General features: G+C 45.1%; 1 protein-coding gene across 2 annotated transcripts in view; it reads left to right on the plus strand.

Annotated features, from left to right (window-relative positions):
• Nucleotides 1–14,130, plus strand: part of TRAPPC11 (trafficking protein particle complex subunit 11) — a 67,268-nt gene that overhangs the window by 20,051 nt on the left and 33,087 nt on the right. For both annotated transcript variants that reach the window (XM_088446973.1, XM_088446972.1), the window contains exons 11-21: nt 2,882–2,975; nt 4,182–4,261; nt 4,346–4,424; nt 6,330–6,384; nt 7,542–7,687; nt 8,188–8,249; nt 8,906–9,038; nt 9,154–9,284; nt 9,764–9,919; nt 10,743–10,930; nt 11,023–11,171. In XM_088446973.1, coding sequence (XP_088303099.1) covers nt 2,882–2,975; nt 4,182–4,261; nt 4,346–4,424; nt 6,330–6,384; nt 7,542–7,687; nt 8,188–8,249; nt 8,906–9,038; nt 9,154–9,284; nt 9,764–9,919; nt 10,743–10,930; nt 11,023–11,171 — 1,273 coding nt within the window. The remainder of the gene's footprint in view (nt 1–2,881; nt 2,976–4,181; nt 4,262–4,345; nt 4,425–6,329; nt 6,385–7,541; nt 7,688–8,187; nt 8,250–8,905; nt 9,039–9,153; nt 9,285–9,763; nt 9,920–10,742; nt 10,931–11,022; nt 11,172–14,130) is intronic.

Raw genomic sequence — 14,130 nt, forward strand, 5'->3', positions numbered from 1 at the left:
TCAGACAACTACGCATGCCTGGCTTCAAGAGCTGGTCTTTCAGGGTTATGCCATCATGTTCCTGAGGCATCCCCTTCAGAGGTTTGTGGATACAAACCTTCCTTTAGACCCGGGAAGGGCTTCGGCGTACCAGGAGTCTATTGGAGCCCTCCTGAGATCAGGAGTCCCTGTGACGCAACAGGGAAAGGGTGGTTATTCAAATTTAATTTTTATTCAGAAACCAAATGGGTCATATCGCCCTATCCTGATTCTGAAGTCTCTCAAAAGGTTCATCCAGGTGCCAAAATTCTGTATGGAAACCCTACGGTCAATTGGGACCTGGGGATTTCATGGTATCCCTGGACATACATTATCTGCATATTCTGATTGCACGATGCCACCAAAGATGTCTAAGGTTGGTGGTAGATCAGTACCAATTTCAGGCTCTACCATTCGGGCTGGCCACAGCTCCTCGAGTATTTAGCAAAATAATGGCAGTCATGACGGCTCATCTCAGGAAACAAGGAGTCAGGATACTGCCATACTTGGATGATCTCCTAATATTAGCACAATCTCAGGAGATGTTACAATGTCATCTCCAGATGACCATTGTCTGTCTACAAGAGCATGGCTGGATAGTAAAATGGAAGAAGTCCTCTCTTTCTCTGACTCAGCAGATGGTGCACTTGGGGGCGCTGCTGGATTCTTTGGGACAGAGGTTTCTTCTACCAGAGGACAAGATTGTGGCACTACAATCTCGGGTGCACAGTCTGCTCTGCAAGCAAAGAGTGTCGGTACACTTGGCAATGCAGGTGTTGTGCTCCATAGGTATCCACATTCGATATGGTGGCCTATGCCCAATTCCACTCCAGGGTCCTGCAGCAATGGGAGCGGTTACAGGTCACCACACATTCCACGGAAGGTGGTCGGTGCAGGAAAGTCACCTACCAATAAATATATTGAAGCTTTGTGCAGTGCACAGAGCGCTCATAGTGGCACAGGACCTCCTACAGGGCAGGCCTGTCCAGGTTCAGTCCAAACTACGTGACAGCAGTGGCCTACATCCATCATCAAGGAGGCACACGAAGTCTGGCTGCCATGAGGGAAGTGGCGGAAATTCTGCGGTGAGCAGAATGCCATCTTCCAACAATATCGGTGGTAATCATCTCGAGGTCCTCAACTGGGAAGTGGACTTCCTGAGTCACCAGGACAAACATGCCGGAGGATGGGCTCTTCATCTGGATGTCTTTCAACTCCTGGTGGACAAGTGGGGAGTGCCGGACGTAGACCTCATGGCGTCACGTCACAATCACAAAGTCCCCAGGTACTGGTCCAGAACAAGGGACACCCTCAGCTGCCTTCGTAGACGCTCTGGCGGTGAGATGGGATTTCAGGTAGGCATACCTGTTTCCGACGATCTCTCTCCTCCCAAGGGTCGTCAGAAAGTTGAAGCAGGAAGGCGGCAGGATAATACTAATAGCCCCTGCCTGGCCCAGGAGGCATTGGTTCTCCGACATGACTTTTCTATCCATAGACAGCCCACTTCCACTGCTTTTACGGCCAGATCTGCTAGTGCAGGGTCCCTGCCTATATCAGGATTTACCTTGTCTGGCTTTGATGGCATAGCTGTTGAGTCTGCTGTCTTCAAGGCCAAGGGTGTTTTGGCCTCTGTGATTCACACGATGCTGAGGGCAAGGAAGCCTGCTTCTGCCCGCATCTATCACAGAATTTGGCATTCATTTTTTCTTTGGTGTACTCACAGAAAATATGACCCTAGGATTTTCAAGGTCGCAAGAATTCTTGCTTTTCTTCAGGCGGGATTAGACTTAGGTCTTCGTCTGGCTACTTTGAGAGTTCAAGTTCCTGCGCTGTCTGTTTTGTTCCAATATAGGAATGCCCCTCTGCCGGATGTTAAAACATTCTTGCAGGGGGTTCTCCGGCTGCAACCTCCATTTGTCCCTCCAGTGGCACCGTGGGATTTGTCTTTGGTTCTCAGGGCATTGCAGACTGCTCCCTCTGAACCTTTGGATACGGTAGACGTAAGATGGTTGACAGCGAAGACACACTTTCTCCTCGCTATCACCTCGGCTTGTAGAGTTTTTGACTTGGCAGCGCTGTCATGTCGCTCTCCATATTTGATTTTCCATCAAAATAGAGCTGTCCTCCGTACTACGGCGGCGGGTTACCTTCCAAAAGTGGTTTCCCGTTTCCATATAAATGAGGAGATTGTAGTTCCAGCCGTTCAGTCTTCAGACCTGTCTACAGGTGAAGCTTTCCTGGATGTGGTTCGAGCTCTTCATATTTACGTGGATCGTACCAGCTCCATCAAGAAATCAGACTCGCTGTTTGTGTTATATGGGTTTCACAAACGAGGCTGGCCAACAAACAGACGTTGGCTCGCTGGCTGCGTACGACTATTTCTCAAGTCTATAGTCTCCCTGTTCCTAACAAGGTGACAGCACATTTTACTCGGTCTGTCAGACCTTCGTAGGTGGTTAGACATTGCGCCTCGGCTGAACAGCTGTGTAAGGCAGCCACTTGGTCTTCTGTCCAATACGTTTATCAAATTCTATGCATTTGATACGTTTGCCTCCCAGGATGCTCTTTGTGGGTGACGGATTCTCCTTTCTGCTCAAGAGCATCCTCACCCAAAGCTAGAGCTGTTTGGTGCAATGGATCGTTTCCACTACATACCCCCCAAGGTAGATTCTATGGACCTCGAAGAAAAGGAGTTACCTAAGGTATGTTATACCATAACTGATTTTTTTTTTTATAATACTGTCACCTGTAGAGCTCATTATGAATTAAACCGAAAAAGTTGTCTGAAGCAAAGTATTCATTTGTAAACCATTTCTTAGTTTGGAACTCTTACTAGTGTCACTTTTGTGTACTGTATATTTAGGCTTCTGTGGCATATCCTAGTCCAGACCCTCTGGAGACACTGAATGGAGTATTGGATTTCTATGGACAAAGAGCATGGAGGCAAGGAATACTAAGTAAGTAAAGTGTGCTCCTTTTCATATTGCACTAAAGTAGCCATCTGTTTGATTTTTTCTGTTCATAGTGATAAAGGGTTTGCAGCAGTGAGACTGCATCTTTATGCTAATGCACCTGCTGTGGCGCTAAGCCGCTGGTGTGTACATTAAATGCACTATTGGCCACACTATCGATCCTTGCACGAGCCCAATGGAGGTTCAGATTATCCGTCTACACATGACCAACTCTGTCAGTGCAAGTGTGGAAAAAGACACTGACTGTGACACGCCCACTACATGCCCGCGTCTGGCTAGCCCTCCCCCTGTTACCACCCAAATCGCCTCTCTGCCTCGTTCATTCTGTGGCTCCCGGCGGTATCTATCAGTGCACATGCGCAGTTTGGCTCGGACACATGCACAGACTGAAAACATCTGTCACTTGCGAGCGGCATTTACACTATGTCCACCTCAGAATCAAATGTTTATTTACCTCTTCCACCCTCCACTGCACTACTAGCCAGTTATATGACACAAACCTTAAGCTGGGTACACCCTATACAATGTGTGTACCCAGTGTCAGAACATACATCATCACACGCGCCGTACACACTACTCGACCCGGTGTACAATGGCATTGGATTGCTCCCTGCTGCAAGTAGCAGCATGGCATCCATCCAGGGCCAGCTCGAGGCACGTTCGACCAGTACGGTCGTACAAGGGCGCAACCCCATAGAGGGTGCACCCCTCCCAACCATCCTGAGTTTTAGCAGGACAGTCCAGTTTTTCAGGCACTGCCCCGTTGTTCCACCCACGGGCCGAAGTGTCCCACCAGTTGTCGGGAGGTTGGGCATCCCCACCGCCGCAGCTGTATGGTGCTCCTTTCAGTGCAGGGAGAGGGCTGGGGGCAGCCCAGCTACTGAAGGAGCCTTCATTACAGATTGTATAGTGTGTACCCAGCTTTAGTTTTAACTCTTGTTTAGAGCTGTAATATAAGATTTGTATTGTGCTCTTTAGGAATTACACGCCGTTGCTCGCAATACAGTTAAAACTGAATCTAGAGAAATATCACGTTCTATGACACACGAAGGGTTCCGTAATGTATATTATTATGTAAGAGATTTCTTTACCCTAGAGATCATGCTCTGGTCAGTGGCGTCCTACCTGCACAGTTGCTTGTAGTCCCACATTCGTAGCGTTTCATGAATGAATATACTGTATCCTTTGCAGGTTTTGATCTTACAGATCCCGAGAAGGAGAAGGCAGGTATTCTTGCTCTTCAGCAGAAAGAGAGAGATGTCGTTCACTCGGTAAGCAGCAGGTTGTGTTGCCCTCCTCTGACCCTTATGTTGGGATGTCTTCTTACTGTACCTCTTACCCTGTGTCTTGGTTAGGAACTTATTATCAGCCTCCTCAGCAATGCTGTAGCTCAGTTTAAGAAGTACAAGTGCCCACGAATGAAAAGTCACTTGAGTAAGTACCATTTTAAATCTTGAAAAATAAAATGTAAGTATTAAAAAAGAAGATCCTTACTACCTGTGCGTATATAAAGTGAAAGATAGCGGTCAATAGGGAGCTGCGGCTATTTGAAATTTGGCACTGGCTGCGAGCCAATCACGTCTCGCAAACCGGCAGCTAATCAGAAGCAGCCATTGTGACCCAATTGCAGCTTTCCGCATAATAATTCCGCATCATAGCTCCACTTGCGACGTCAGACGCCGCCAAGCAGAGCCTTCATTTTGGTGGCGTGAAGAGAAAATTATGTTGGGTGAAGAACTGTGGCAGCCGTGGAAGAAGCCAGAAGACGGTGTGGTAAAGAAAGAAGATAGCATAAGAGCGAAGATGAGGACCGGAGACTGCTGCAGGTGGTGGGAAGTAAAGAGTTAAACAAAACCCCACTGTAGCCTCTCCCAGCTGACCGGTAGGCAGCCTTGGCCATTTGTAATTTACCCCTCCTCCCATCCTTAGACCACCAGTTGTCTGGCATTAGGCCCTGAGGGTGCAGTCAGGCCTGTTGGTCATGTTAGGCGGACAGAGGGCCTGTGCCACGAGTTTGTGACTCTGGACATTAGACCCAGGTCACTTTAAGTACCCTAAGGTAGGCAGGCAATAGCCTGAGCCCCTGGTGAGGGACTGGGCATTAGGTCAGGCCACTCTTTAGTACTGCGATATATCTGAGGTGATTAGCTTGGTAGAGGGGTGTCAGTGGTGCAGTGTTAGATGCTGGAATTAGGGTCCCTGCACACCGCTTCCGTGGTAAAATGAAACAAATGGAGCTTTACTTGTCAGCGTAAATCAAACCGAAAACAAACAGCCTAGCCCCCATTCAGGGCAACTAACTCACTGCTTCGCCCCTGACTATCCTCGGGCAGCTAGTCTGCAAATAAACAGTCTCTCTCTCGCATGTAGGGGAATTCAATATGGAGCGAAAACTCAGTTTTTGCATTAATATCGCACCTATGACATCATTATCGCAGGTTTTAGTTTTACACTGTATTCAATTTCAAAGACTTTCGCAGGTTCGAAAAGTCTTTGAAAAAAAACGGAGATAATTTTTCACCACTGAATAGGTGGCGAAAAAAAGTGCAGAATTGGGGTTTAGGGGTGCAGGCTTAAAAAAAATAGCCTGCACCCCTGGGAATTACATTTTAAAAAATAACTGTGTCAAAAAAAAAAAAAATAGGGACACCCTAAAAAATTAAATAGGGAAATAGGTTTAGGGCTATTCTGCAAGTATGCGGCAGGTGTATTCTAGAATAGGCTATTAGCGGCAGGTGCATAGTTGCAGAATTTTTTAAAACTTACTTTAGGGACATAAAACTATGCTAGTACCCATTTTCATGTACCCCAAACTTGATGGGACCACTTAAAAAAACGAAAAAAATAACCTAAGTGCTCTTCTGCAACACTTCTTCAATGTCGGGAAAAAAAGACCTGCTGTGGCTATTTAAATCCCCGACTTTCATTTGCAGGCTAAAACGGGGGTACCCATCGTGATCCCCCATGTTTTTACAACTTTAGGGGGGTCCTACAATTTTTTCCTGGAAAATTTTGTTTTTTTACGCAAATCCCACTTCGCACCTTCCCGTTTTCGTAGATTTGATATTGAATACGGGGATAAAGCGGGCGCGCGCCCGATACTTTATCCCAGAAAAATCTCCGATATGAAACGTAAACTTCGACAGCGAAGTTTACGTTTCATATTGAATACCCCTCATGGAGTCCCAAAATCTCACACTCTGCTTTTTGCAGAGTAACACAGGCTCAAGCTGTAAGCAGCACTTTTATACTGTTCATATGTATTGATTCAGTCACACTTGGTCCCTGCCCAGTGATTTCACTCAAATTCATTTTGTTTTGTTTCTGCTACCTTTATAGTGGTACAGATGGGAGAAGAATATTACTATGGTAAAGATTATACTAAAGCCCTGAAGTAAGTTCTAAAGTTCATCTGAATAATTGGTGTAATGGTCCATACTGTACTTCAATCCAACATTACCTTTGTGCTGGACAAACTGCCAGTAGATAAGTAAATTAATTTAGATCAGACAAACCGTATCGGTGTACGTATATACTCAAACTGATTGTCACCTCCCTTTCTCAGTGGTCCCACATAAAGACAATCACTGTAGCATTACTATTATTGTCTTTTCTTTATAAAGTGTCCACATTATTATTATAATCATTCTTTATATGGCACCACAAGGGGTTTGCAGCACATTACAAAGGGTCCGATTAAATTCTGCGCGATGTTGAATAGCTCTGGGAAGGAGTTCCCTGAGCTATTTAGTTGACTGCACTGTGATCTCGCGACTATAGAATATCTGCTTGCACCCTCCTGAGGTGCGTACAGAAATCTGACTAAACTAGGGCCATGATGCTCTTTTCCTGCTTAGCGCGTGTGCTAACAGCATCGCACCGGCACTTAAGTCGGAGAATGCCAGTTACCGAGACTTAACACCCGGTTACCACGCTTCATGCCAGGTGTTAAGTGCAGGGCATGATGGGAACAATTGAATAGCTCCGGAAACTCCTTACAAGCGCTATTCAAATCTTGCTGAGTTGAATCGCCTTCAAAGTACATAAACCGAAACCGTGCAAACAAAACAAGAAAAAAGTGCAGAAGACTTTACAGTATGTAAAATTGCTCTACATACAATCGTAATACCTACAAAAGTTGCGCCGGCTCTGCCGTTGTTGGCAGCAGGGAGGAGATGATGCCATAAGCGAAGGAAGGAAAATCACATGAGGGAAGAGAAAGAGCTTACAATCTATAGTGAAAGGCTAGACAGACAGGGATGACACAGAGGGGATAGACATTGTACAAGGAGCATAGAGCGGATGGTTGGGATGAGAGCTGGTTGGCACACTGTACATTGAGGCGATCATGATACAAATACATTACAATGACATGAAACAAAACTGGAAGATGGCCCTGTCTAAATGTGCTTTCAATCTAAAAGGTGTGCAGAACACTTGATAGTTGAATCTGTATATCCATATCTAATTATTAAATATTTAATTGAGTATCTTTACGTACTCTAGGTACTTGTGTGTTCTTTATAATCTTTGACGTCATGTATTGCACAGGTTGTTGGACTATGTCATGTGTGACTATCGCAGTGAGAGGTGGTGGACACTTCTTACCTCCATATTAACCACAGCCCTGAAATGTGCCTATCTCATGGCCCAACTGAAAGATTATATCACCTATTCTCTGGAGCTGCTAGGAAGAGGTACACTTTCCCACAAGAGGAGGATAATCTCACTTCTGTCAGTATTTATATCGTACAGCCAATATCGTCATTGGAAGTGACTGCCCTCATTTATGTTTAGTTAGGAAATAAGATGTGTAAACATATTGATTCCACTGTGTTGACAGTGTAATGTCCTGGTGATTTGATAGGTCAGATTTCTTTGAGACGTCGTACTTTGTCTGTGGAAATACTCCTTTGGGTAACCATGGATTGGATCCTTTAGTGCAGCTACATGATAGCAAAAATTATAGGAGAAAAATAGAACATAGCACTTGGATCATGACAGACTCATCAGTAGATCTACTATCGTTGGAATTGATGAGAGCAAATGAGACTAGTGCTATAGTGTATAAAGTTTGCATGGGCGAAATGCCCCTTTGCACCAGGCAAAAGAGACACCAGCCTACCTATCAGCCCAGCTCTGTATGTTACGGAACCTTGCTAATGAGCATGCTGATGATTTTTCATTCTGCAAACAGCATCAACACTGAAAGATGATCAGAAGTCTAGGATTCAGAAGAACCTGATTAATGTGTTAATGGTGAGTTAACTCTCCAGATATACTGAGCAGATATTATTGTAGTCACTCTATGGGGGGAATTCATTTGCCTATGATCATTTTTCGGGTGGTAAAAATGGGACTTTACCGCAAATATTTTTTTTTTCAGGCAATTCAATTACCCTCCATTTTTACCACAAGAAAAAGTTCCCGTTTTTGGGTGAAAACACACAGGATACGGGGTTAGTTCCCGGATCCATGTGTTTTCATGATTGCGGCGGTGAAAAAATAGCACTTATCGGAGGTGAAAAACAATCCCCGATGATGCTGGCTTACTGTCAGCGTCTCAGCACACGTCGCTGTTAGCAAGGCTGCAGTGGAATGAGGAAGACTGCTGCCGCTGAGTAGCAGCATCAGTCTATTCTCCTCTGCGGGGGTGGGGGTGCAATCACAATGATCGCAGCCTCCTTGGATCTTACTCTGGCTGAGGGGCTCGCCGAGCCCCCCTCCTCAGCATGGCCGTTCTTTTCTCCTAAGAGGGGCTTGTCCACGCCACCCACGATTAGGCCATGCCCCCGATAAGTTCAGTCTTCGGGGCAAATTGAATTAGCCTGGGGAATCAATTAGCTGGCGGTAAAGTACCGTGACTAATAGAATCCCCCCTATATAGGTTATTCACTTCTCTCTCTGCTGTGCAGAATGAGAGTCCTGATCCAGAGCCGGAGTGTGATGTCACCATGGTGAAAGCGGCACAGCGGTTGTGGGCAGATCGTGTTTCCTTGGCAGGTAGTAACCTGTTCACCATTGAAGTGCAGGACTTTGTTCCATTTGGTATGTATCTACAAAATGCAGTTTGTAACATCATCGGAAATATTTTGCATAGCACGTTGTGTGGTGTCCTCTATTAGCCTGCAGTCTCATATTGTTCTGTTATTTTCTGGCCTAGTACAATGCAAAGCCAAGTTCCTGGCTCCGAGTTTCCATGTCGATGCTCCGGTTGAGCTGTTTGTTTACCTGAAAACTGACTGCCCGCACCCAATTCGCTTCTCTAAACTCTGTGTTGGATTCAGCAATCAGGTATCGTGCATAGTTAATGTTGATGCGGAGAGTCATGTCATAGTGTTAGGACACAGTACAGGGTTACTGCTTGCAGTAATACAAGTTGGAAGCTGCTCAATCACTTCAGTAATATCACTCAGGTGCATGTAAGGGAGGGGTTAATCTATACAAGAAACAACAAAAAGTAATTCCCCAGCACACTGAATGAAATCAGCAATAAGATTTGAAAAACTACATGGTGGTAGATAATTCAGAGATCTCAGTTGCATATATTTGCAAAGATATGCAGCTGAGATCTCTGAATTATCTACCACCATGTAGTTTTTCAAATCTTATTGCTGATTTCATTTAGTGTGCTGGGGGATTACTTTTTGTTGTTTCTTCCTGCTTGCAGTGCATGGCCTCTGTAAAACTGACGTGACTCCAAGTATTGCCCATAAATAATTATCTGATGACTTGTTATAGAAAAGTAATTCTGATTTGTTCTTCTATGGCAGGAATATAACCAGTTCTGTGTGGTGGAGGAACAGTACCAAGCCAGCGATATACTGGAGCAGTCAGCACAGGGGACAATGTGTCTGGTGTCTGGGAAGACCCGAAAATTCACATTTAAATTTGTTGCCAAAACAGAAGATGTTGGGAAAAAAGTTGAGGTGAGTGAGAGCAGAGATATTAAATTATGCATGAGTAGTAGAGTGAATCAACTGTATACAAGAGTAATGTACAGATGTGTCCACATACATATATCCTCCGTGTGCTACAAGTCGCGCTACACATAACGCAGGAGCTCTGTGTGACTCTGTAGCATAGAGCGTCTTTTTGTGCGACGTTTTACCTTCAAATATTTCTTACTTGCACAGCGATGCGAATATTTAACACAAGCAGCTTCTGCTGATTAAAATGATATACAGCATGTTCTGTGTGCAACTGCGGGTGTATCTGCATACGAAACGCTACGTTACAGTCGCCGACGCTCACAGAATATAGGCATGCCGCATATCATTTTAATCAGCAGAATCTGCTTGTGCTAAATATTCACATCACTGTGCGAATAAGATGCATTTGAAGGTAAAAGGTCACACTAAAAAATGTTCGGCGCTACCAAGTCACGCAACGACATGGCGTGACTAGAAGGGCTGTTTAGAGTGCAATAAGGCTCGATGTATGATGGCACATTTGTAAATGGTAATCTTTTAGATTTTGCCACATGTTATTCCCCTTACAATCACAATATGAGTGTATGCTCTTTGATCATCTCCATTACCTGCATAGTCACAATATACTGTAGTAATATTATTGGTTCCTCATTTATGCTGAAAAAGGATCATAGCCGGCTGCAAATAGTCAGATATAGTACAGTACATGAGGTACCTGCGGCTGTCAGGTCATATATGACACAACACTTACACTAATGAATGGATCTATGTCAGATGTAAATGTGGTTGCTATTGAGGTACACTTGTTTTCACCTTTCAGATCACCTCCGTAGATCTAATCCTGGGCAGTGAGGCGGGCCGCTGTGTGATTCTGAACTGGCGAGGGGGCGGAGGAGACGCTGCTTCTGCTCAGGAAGCCATACAGACGGCTCGCTCTTTTAAGCGCAGGCCTAAACTACCTGATACCGAGGTGCAGTGGGACAGTATCACAATCCAAGCCAGCACCATGTTAGTAATCCCTAGAACACATATCTTTATACATCTTTATTTCACCTAATTCTCTTTCAGACAGCTGAAGATCCATGCTTTCTATTTTTTAGGATTATTTCTAGAGTACCTAAGGTGTCTGTCCAACTGCGTCATGAGCCTCCAGCCTTGAATAATGAAATGTACTGTTTGATGATAACCATTCAATCCCAGGAGACCATGGTCATGAAGGATGTGAAACTCACTGCGGGACTTAAACCGGGTAAACTTTACTTTTATTTTGTGATTTGATTCTCCCAATTTGATGGTCCTAACTTCAATGAATAAGAATTCCCCAACAAGATTAAAAATAAAGTGTAGGAGCGTGGCCTGTCTGGCATGCTGTACGGACGTGTCCTCCACAGCTCCGGCTCCCTGTACTTTATGGTTGCCGTGTGCAGCCCTATTGGCTATACCAGTCCTGCCAGCCTTGTCCTTTAGTGCTCCCGCGGCCCCCCTACCTCCTTTCCAGGGCTCAGGGAGTGTCTCCAGAGACCCGGGGCTTCCTGGCCTGCATCCTCTAGTGGAGCCGCGGTCTGAAGTTTGGTGTCAAGACGGAGGGACGTGTGACGTCACGGCCGCGCAGGAACTCCTGTATGCACCGTGGCTCTCTGAGTGCCTCCCGCTGTCCCCGCAGACCGCTGTGGTCCACTCGCTGCCGGTGGAGTCCCCTTATACAACAGCAGGGGACCTCTAGAAGGCACTGCAAAGTGCCGCGAGTCGTGGGAGGCCGCCACCATTTTACACGCTCTGCTCAGCTGGATCTTTTCTTTTGTGGTTCCTGCAGCTTCAGTGATTGGTACAAGGAAGGTACTGTGCCTTATTATTTGTATACCATCACTGCTACCTCTCTGGTTGCACTGATCTTGCCCTTGGACTTGCCTACTTACTATTATGGAGACGACCAGTATTTACACTCTAAACATCATCTAATTAGGAGTTCCTGGGATGTCTCTTATTTTCACAGTACGCTGCACCATGACTCCTTTTATATGTCAGCAAGCCACCTTTATGTCTCCTATCACCATTAGTGTTGTATGGCCTTACAGAGTTAAGGATACGTGGAGCCATTACTTACTACCTATATTACACTTCCTACGTCTATTGAGCTGATTCCTTATTTTTTCCTACTATGGCTCCTAAAAAAATGTAAGGTTTCTAAACCTGTTTCTCAGGTGGCATTCTTCAAGCCCTCACCACAATCTTCTAAACCCAAGCCCGCTGGGGTTAGCAGAGCTCAAAATAGATAGTCTTCCAACTCCCCCCACGGGCCCCTCTACTACTATGCTTCTAGATGACAGTGAAGCGCTAACGGTGGGTACTATAAAGCATCTTTTGTCTCAGTTTAAAGTTGAAGTAGCTGCCGAGTTCAGGGATGCCCTTCAGTCCTGTCTGCAATCTATAGATGATTTGGGTGGCAGAACGGACCATCTGGAAACTATAAAATGGAGGATATTGTCAGCTCGCACAATGATCTTGTAGTATCCTATGAGGCCCTTCAGTCAGAAGTGGGCGCTCTTCGGGATAAAGTGTGCGATCTGGAGGACAGATCACGCCGCAACAACTTGAAATTACGTGGAGTGCCTGAGACAGTCTCTCATAGCAGCCTTCAGGACTATGCTGTAGCGCTCTTTCGGAAACTCCTTCCTACAGCCCAATCCTCTGATATCTTAATAGATCGCATCCACAGACTTCTCAAAGCTGGAAATGCTCCGGAAGGTGTTCCGAGGGATGTCCTTATGAGAATTCATTCCATATCAAGGAGGCACTATTGAAGGCTGCTAGGCTTTCTGAAGAGTCGGCAGAGATCTTGGGTCAATTGCAGCTGTTTGGCAACCTCTCACAGGCCACCTTGGCTAAAAGACGTTCTTACTACCAAGTTACAAGCGTAAAGCTAATTGTCTTTATCGCTGGGGGTTTCCTACTAAACTGCTCATAGCACGTAATGGCTCCATTGTACCGATCACATCCCCCGAGGACATGAAAGCTCTCAAGGAGTGGACAATTATTGGAACTTCTTCTAGATCCTCCCCAGACCGTGGAGTTCAGCAGGACTGGACCACGGTGGGACCGTCGTCGTCTTAAACCTGAATCCTGAGCTTCAAGTTTGATTGCTTTTCTTTATTTTTGTTACCCTGCTTCACCATATAGTGTCTCTCCACAAGTGTTCTTTTTCATCTGTACATGTCTTGTGTTTTGGTGCATAACATTTATGTGGTGTTATTAATGTGTGTCTATTTATTTTTGGGTGACTTTGATATTGATGTGTTTGTGTTACTCTACTCAGGGTTACTAATAGGTCTTTGAGGAGTTTCATAATCCCTTTCCTAAAGCCTTCTAATCCATTTTTCACTATATTTTGCACCGCCTTTATAATTGGCCCGTTAATCTTATGTTCATATAGCCTATTGCAGAGGTTCCCAAAGTCCGCCATAACAATCCACATTTTAGGGATATCCAAGTTTGAGTCCAGATGGTTAAATCAAATGGATTGAGGTACTAATTAAGTCACCTGTGCACAAGCATGGATATCCCTAAAACGTGGACTGTAATGGAGGACTTTGGGAACCTCTGGCCTATTGAATAGAATCTAGCAGGGCTACGGGCGGGTTTATGGTTATTGCAGTTTATCACTATTAAGTTTATTGATTTGGGTGATGGGGGGCTGGCCTCCAACCCCCGCCTTTCTCATAGTGCTGCCACGGTTTGGCAGCTTTCTCTAGCCTCACTTTTGGTTATTTTTCTCTATGCAATTCTCTTTTTTTTTTTTATCTCTTCCCTTGCCCTTGTCAACCCCCCCCCCCCCCCATTCCCCCGTTCCCCCATCATCCTTTTTTTTTTTTTTTTCAGGACTACATTGCATTTTCTTGTGTTTCACACAATTGTTATGCTACATATCACACTTTGTATTTGATTTTTTATTTATAGTATCTATAAGTGCCAAGGGTCTTAATTCCCCTCATTTTCAGAGGTTGAAAGCCCATATAGTAGCAGTCCAGGAGAACCATTTTAAATAGTTTCTTCCCCAAGCTTTCACCTATTATAAATTCCCCTCTTGCTATACGGCTAACGGCCCTACTAAGAATGCTGGGGTTGCTATCTTGATATCTCGCACTTGTTCTTTTAAATTGACGGACCAACCCCCCTTTTTTTGATATGGGATATAGGGTCTAGACAGGTGT

This window comes from Taudactylus pleione, unplaced genomic scaffold (assembly GCF_031769625.1).
Source record: "Taudactylus pleione unplaced genomic scaffold, aTauple2 ptg000408l, whole genome shotgun sequence".
Classification (NCBI taxonomy): Eukaryota; Metazoa; Chordata; class Amphibia; order Anura; family Myobatrachidae; genus Taudactylus; species Taudactylus pleione.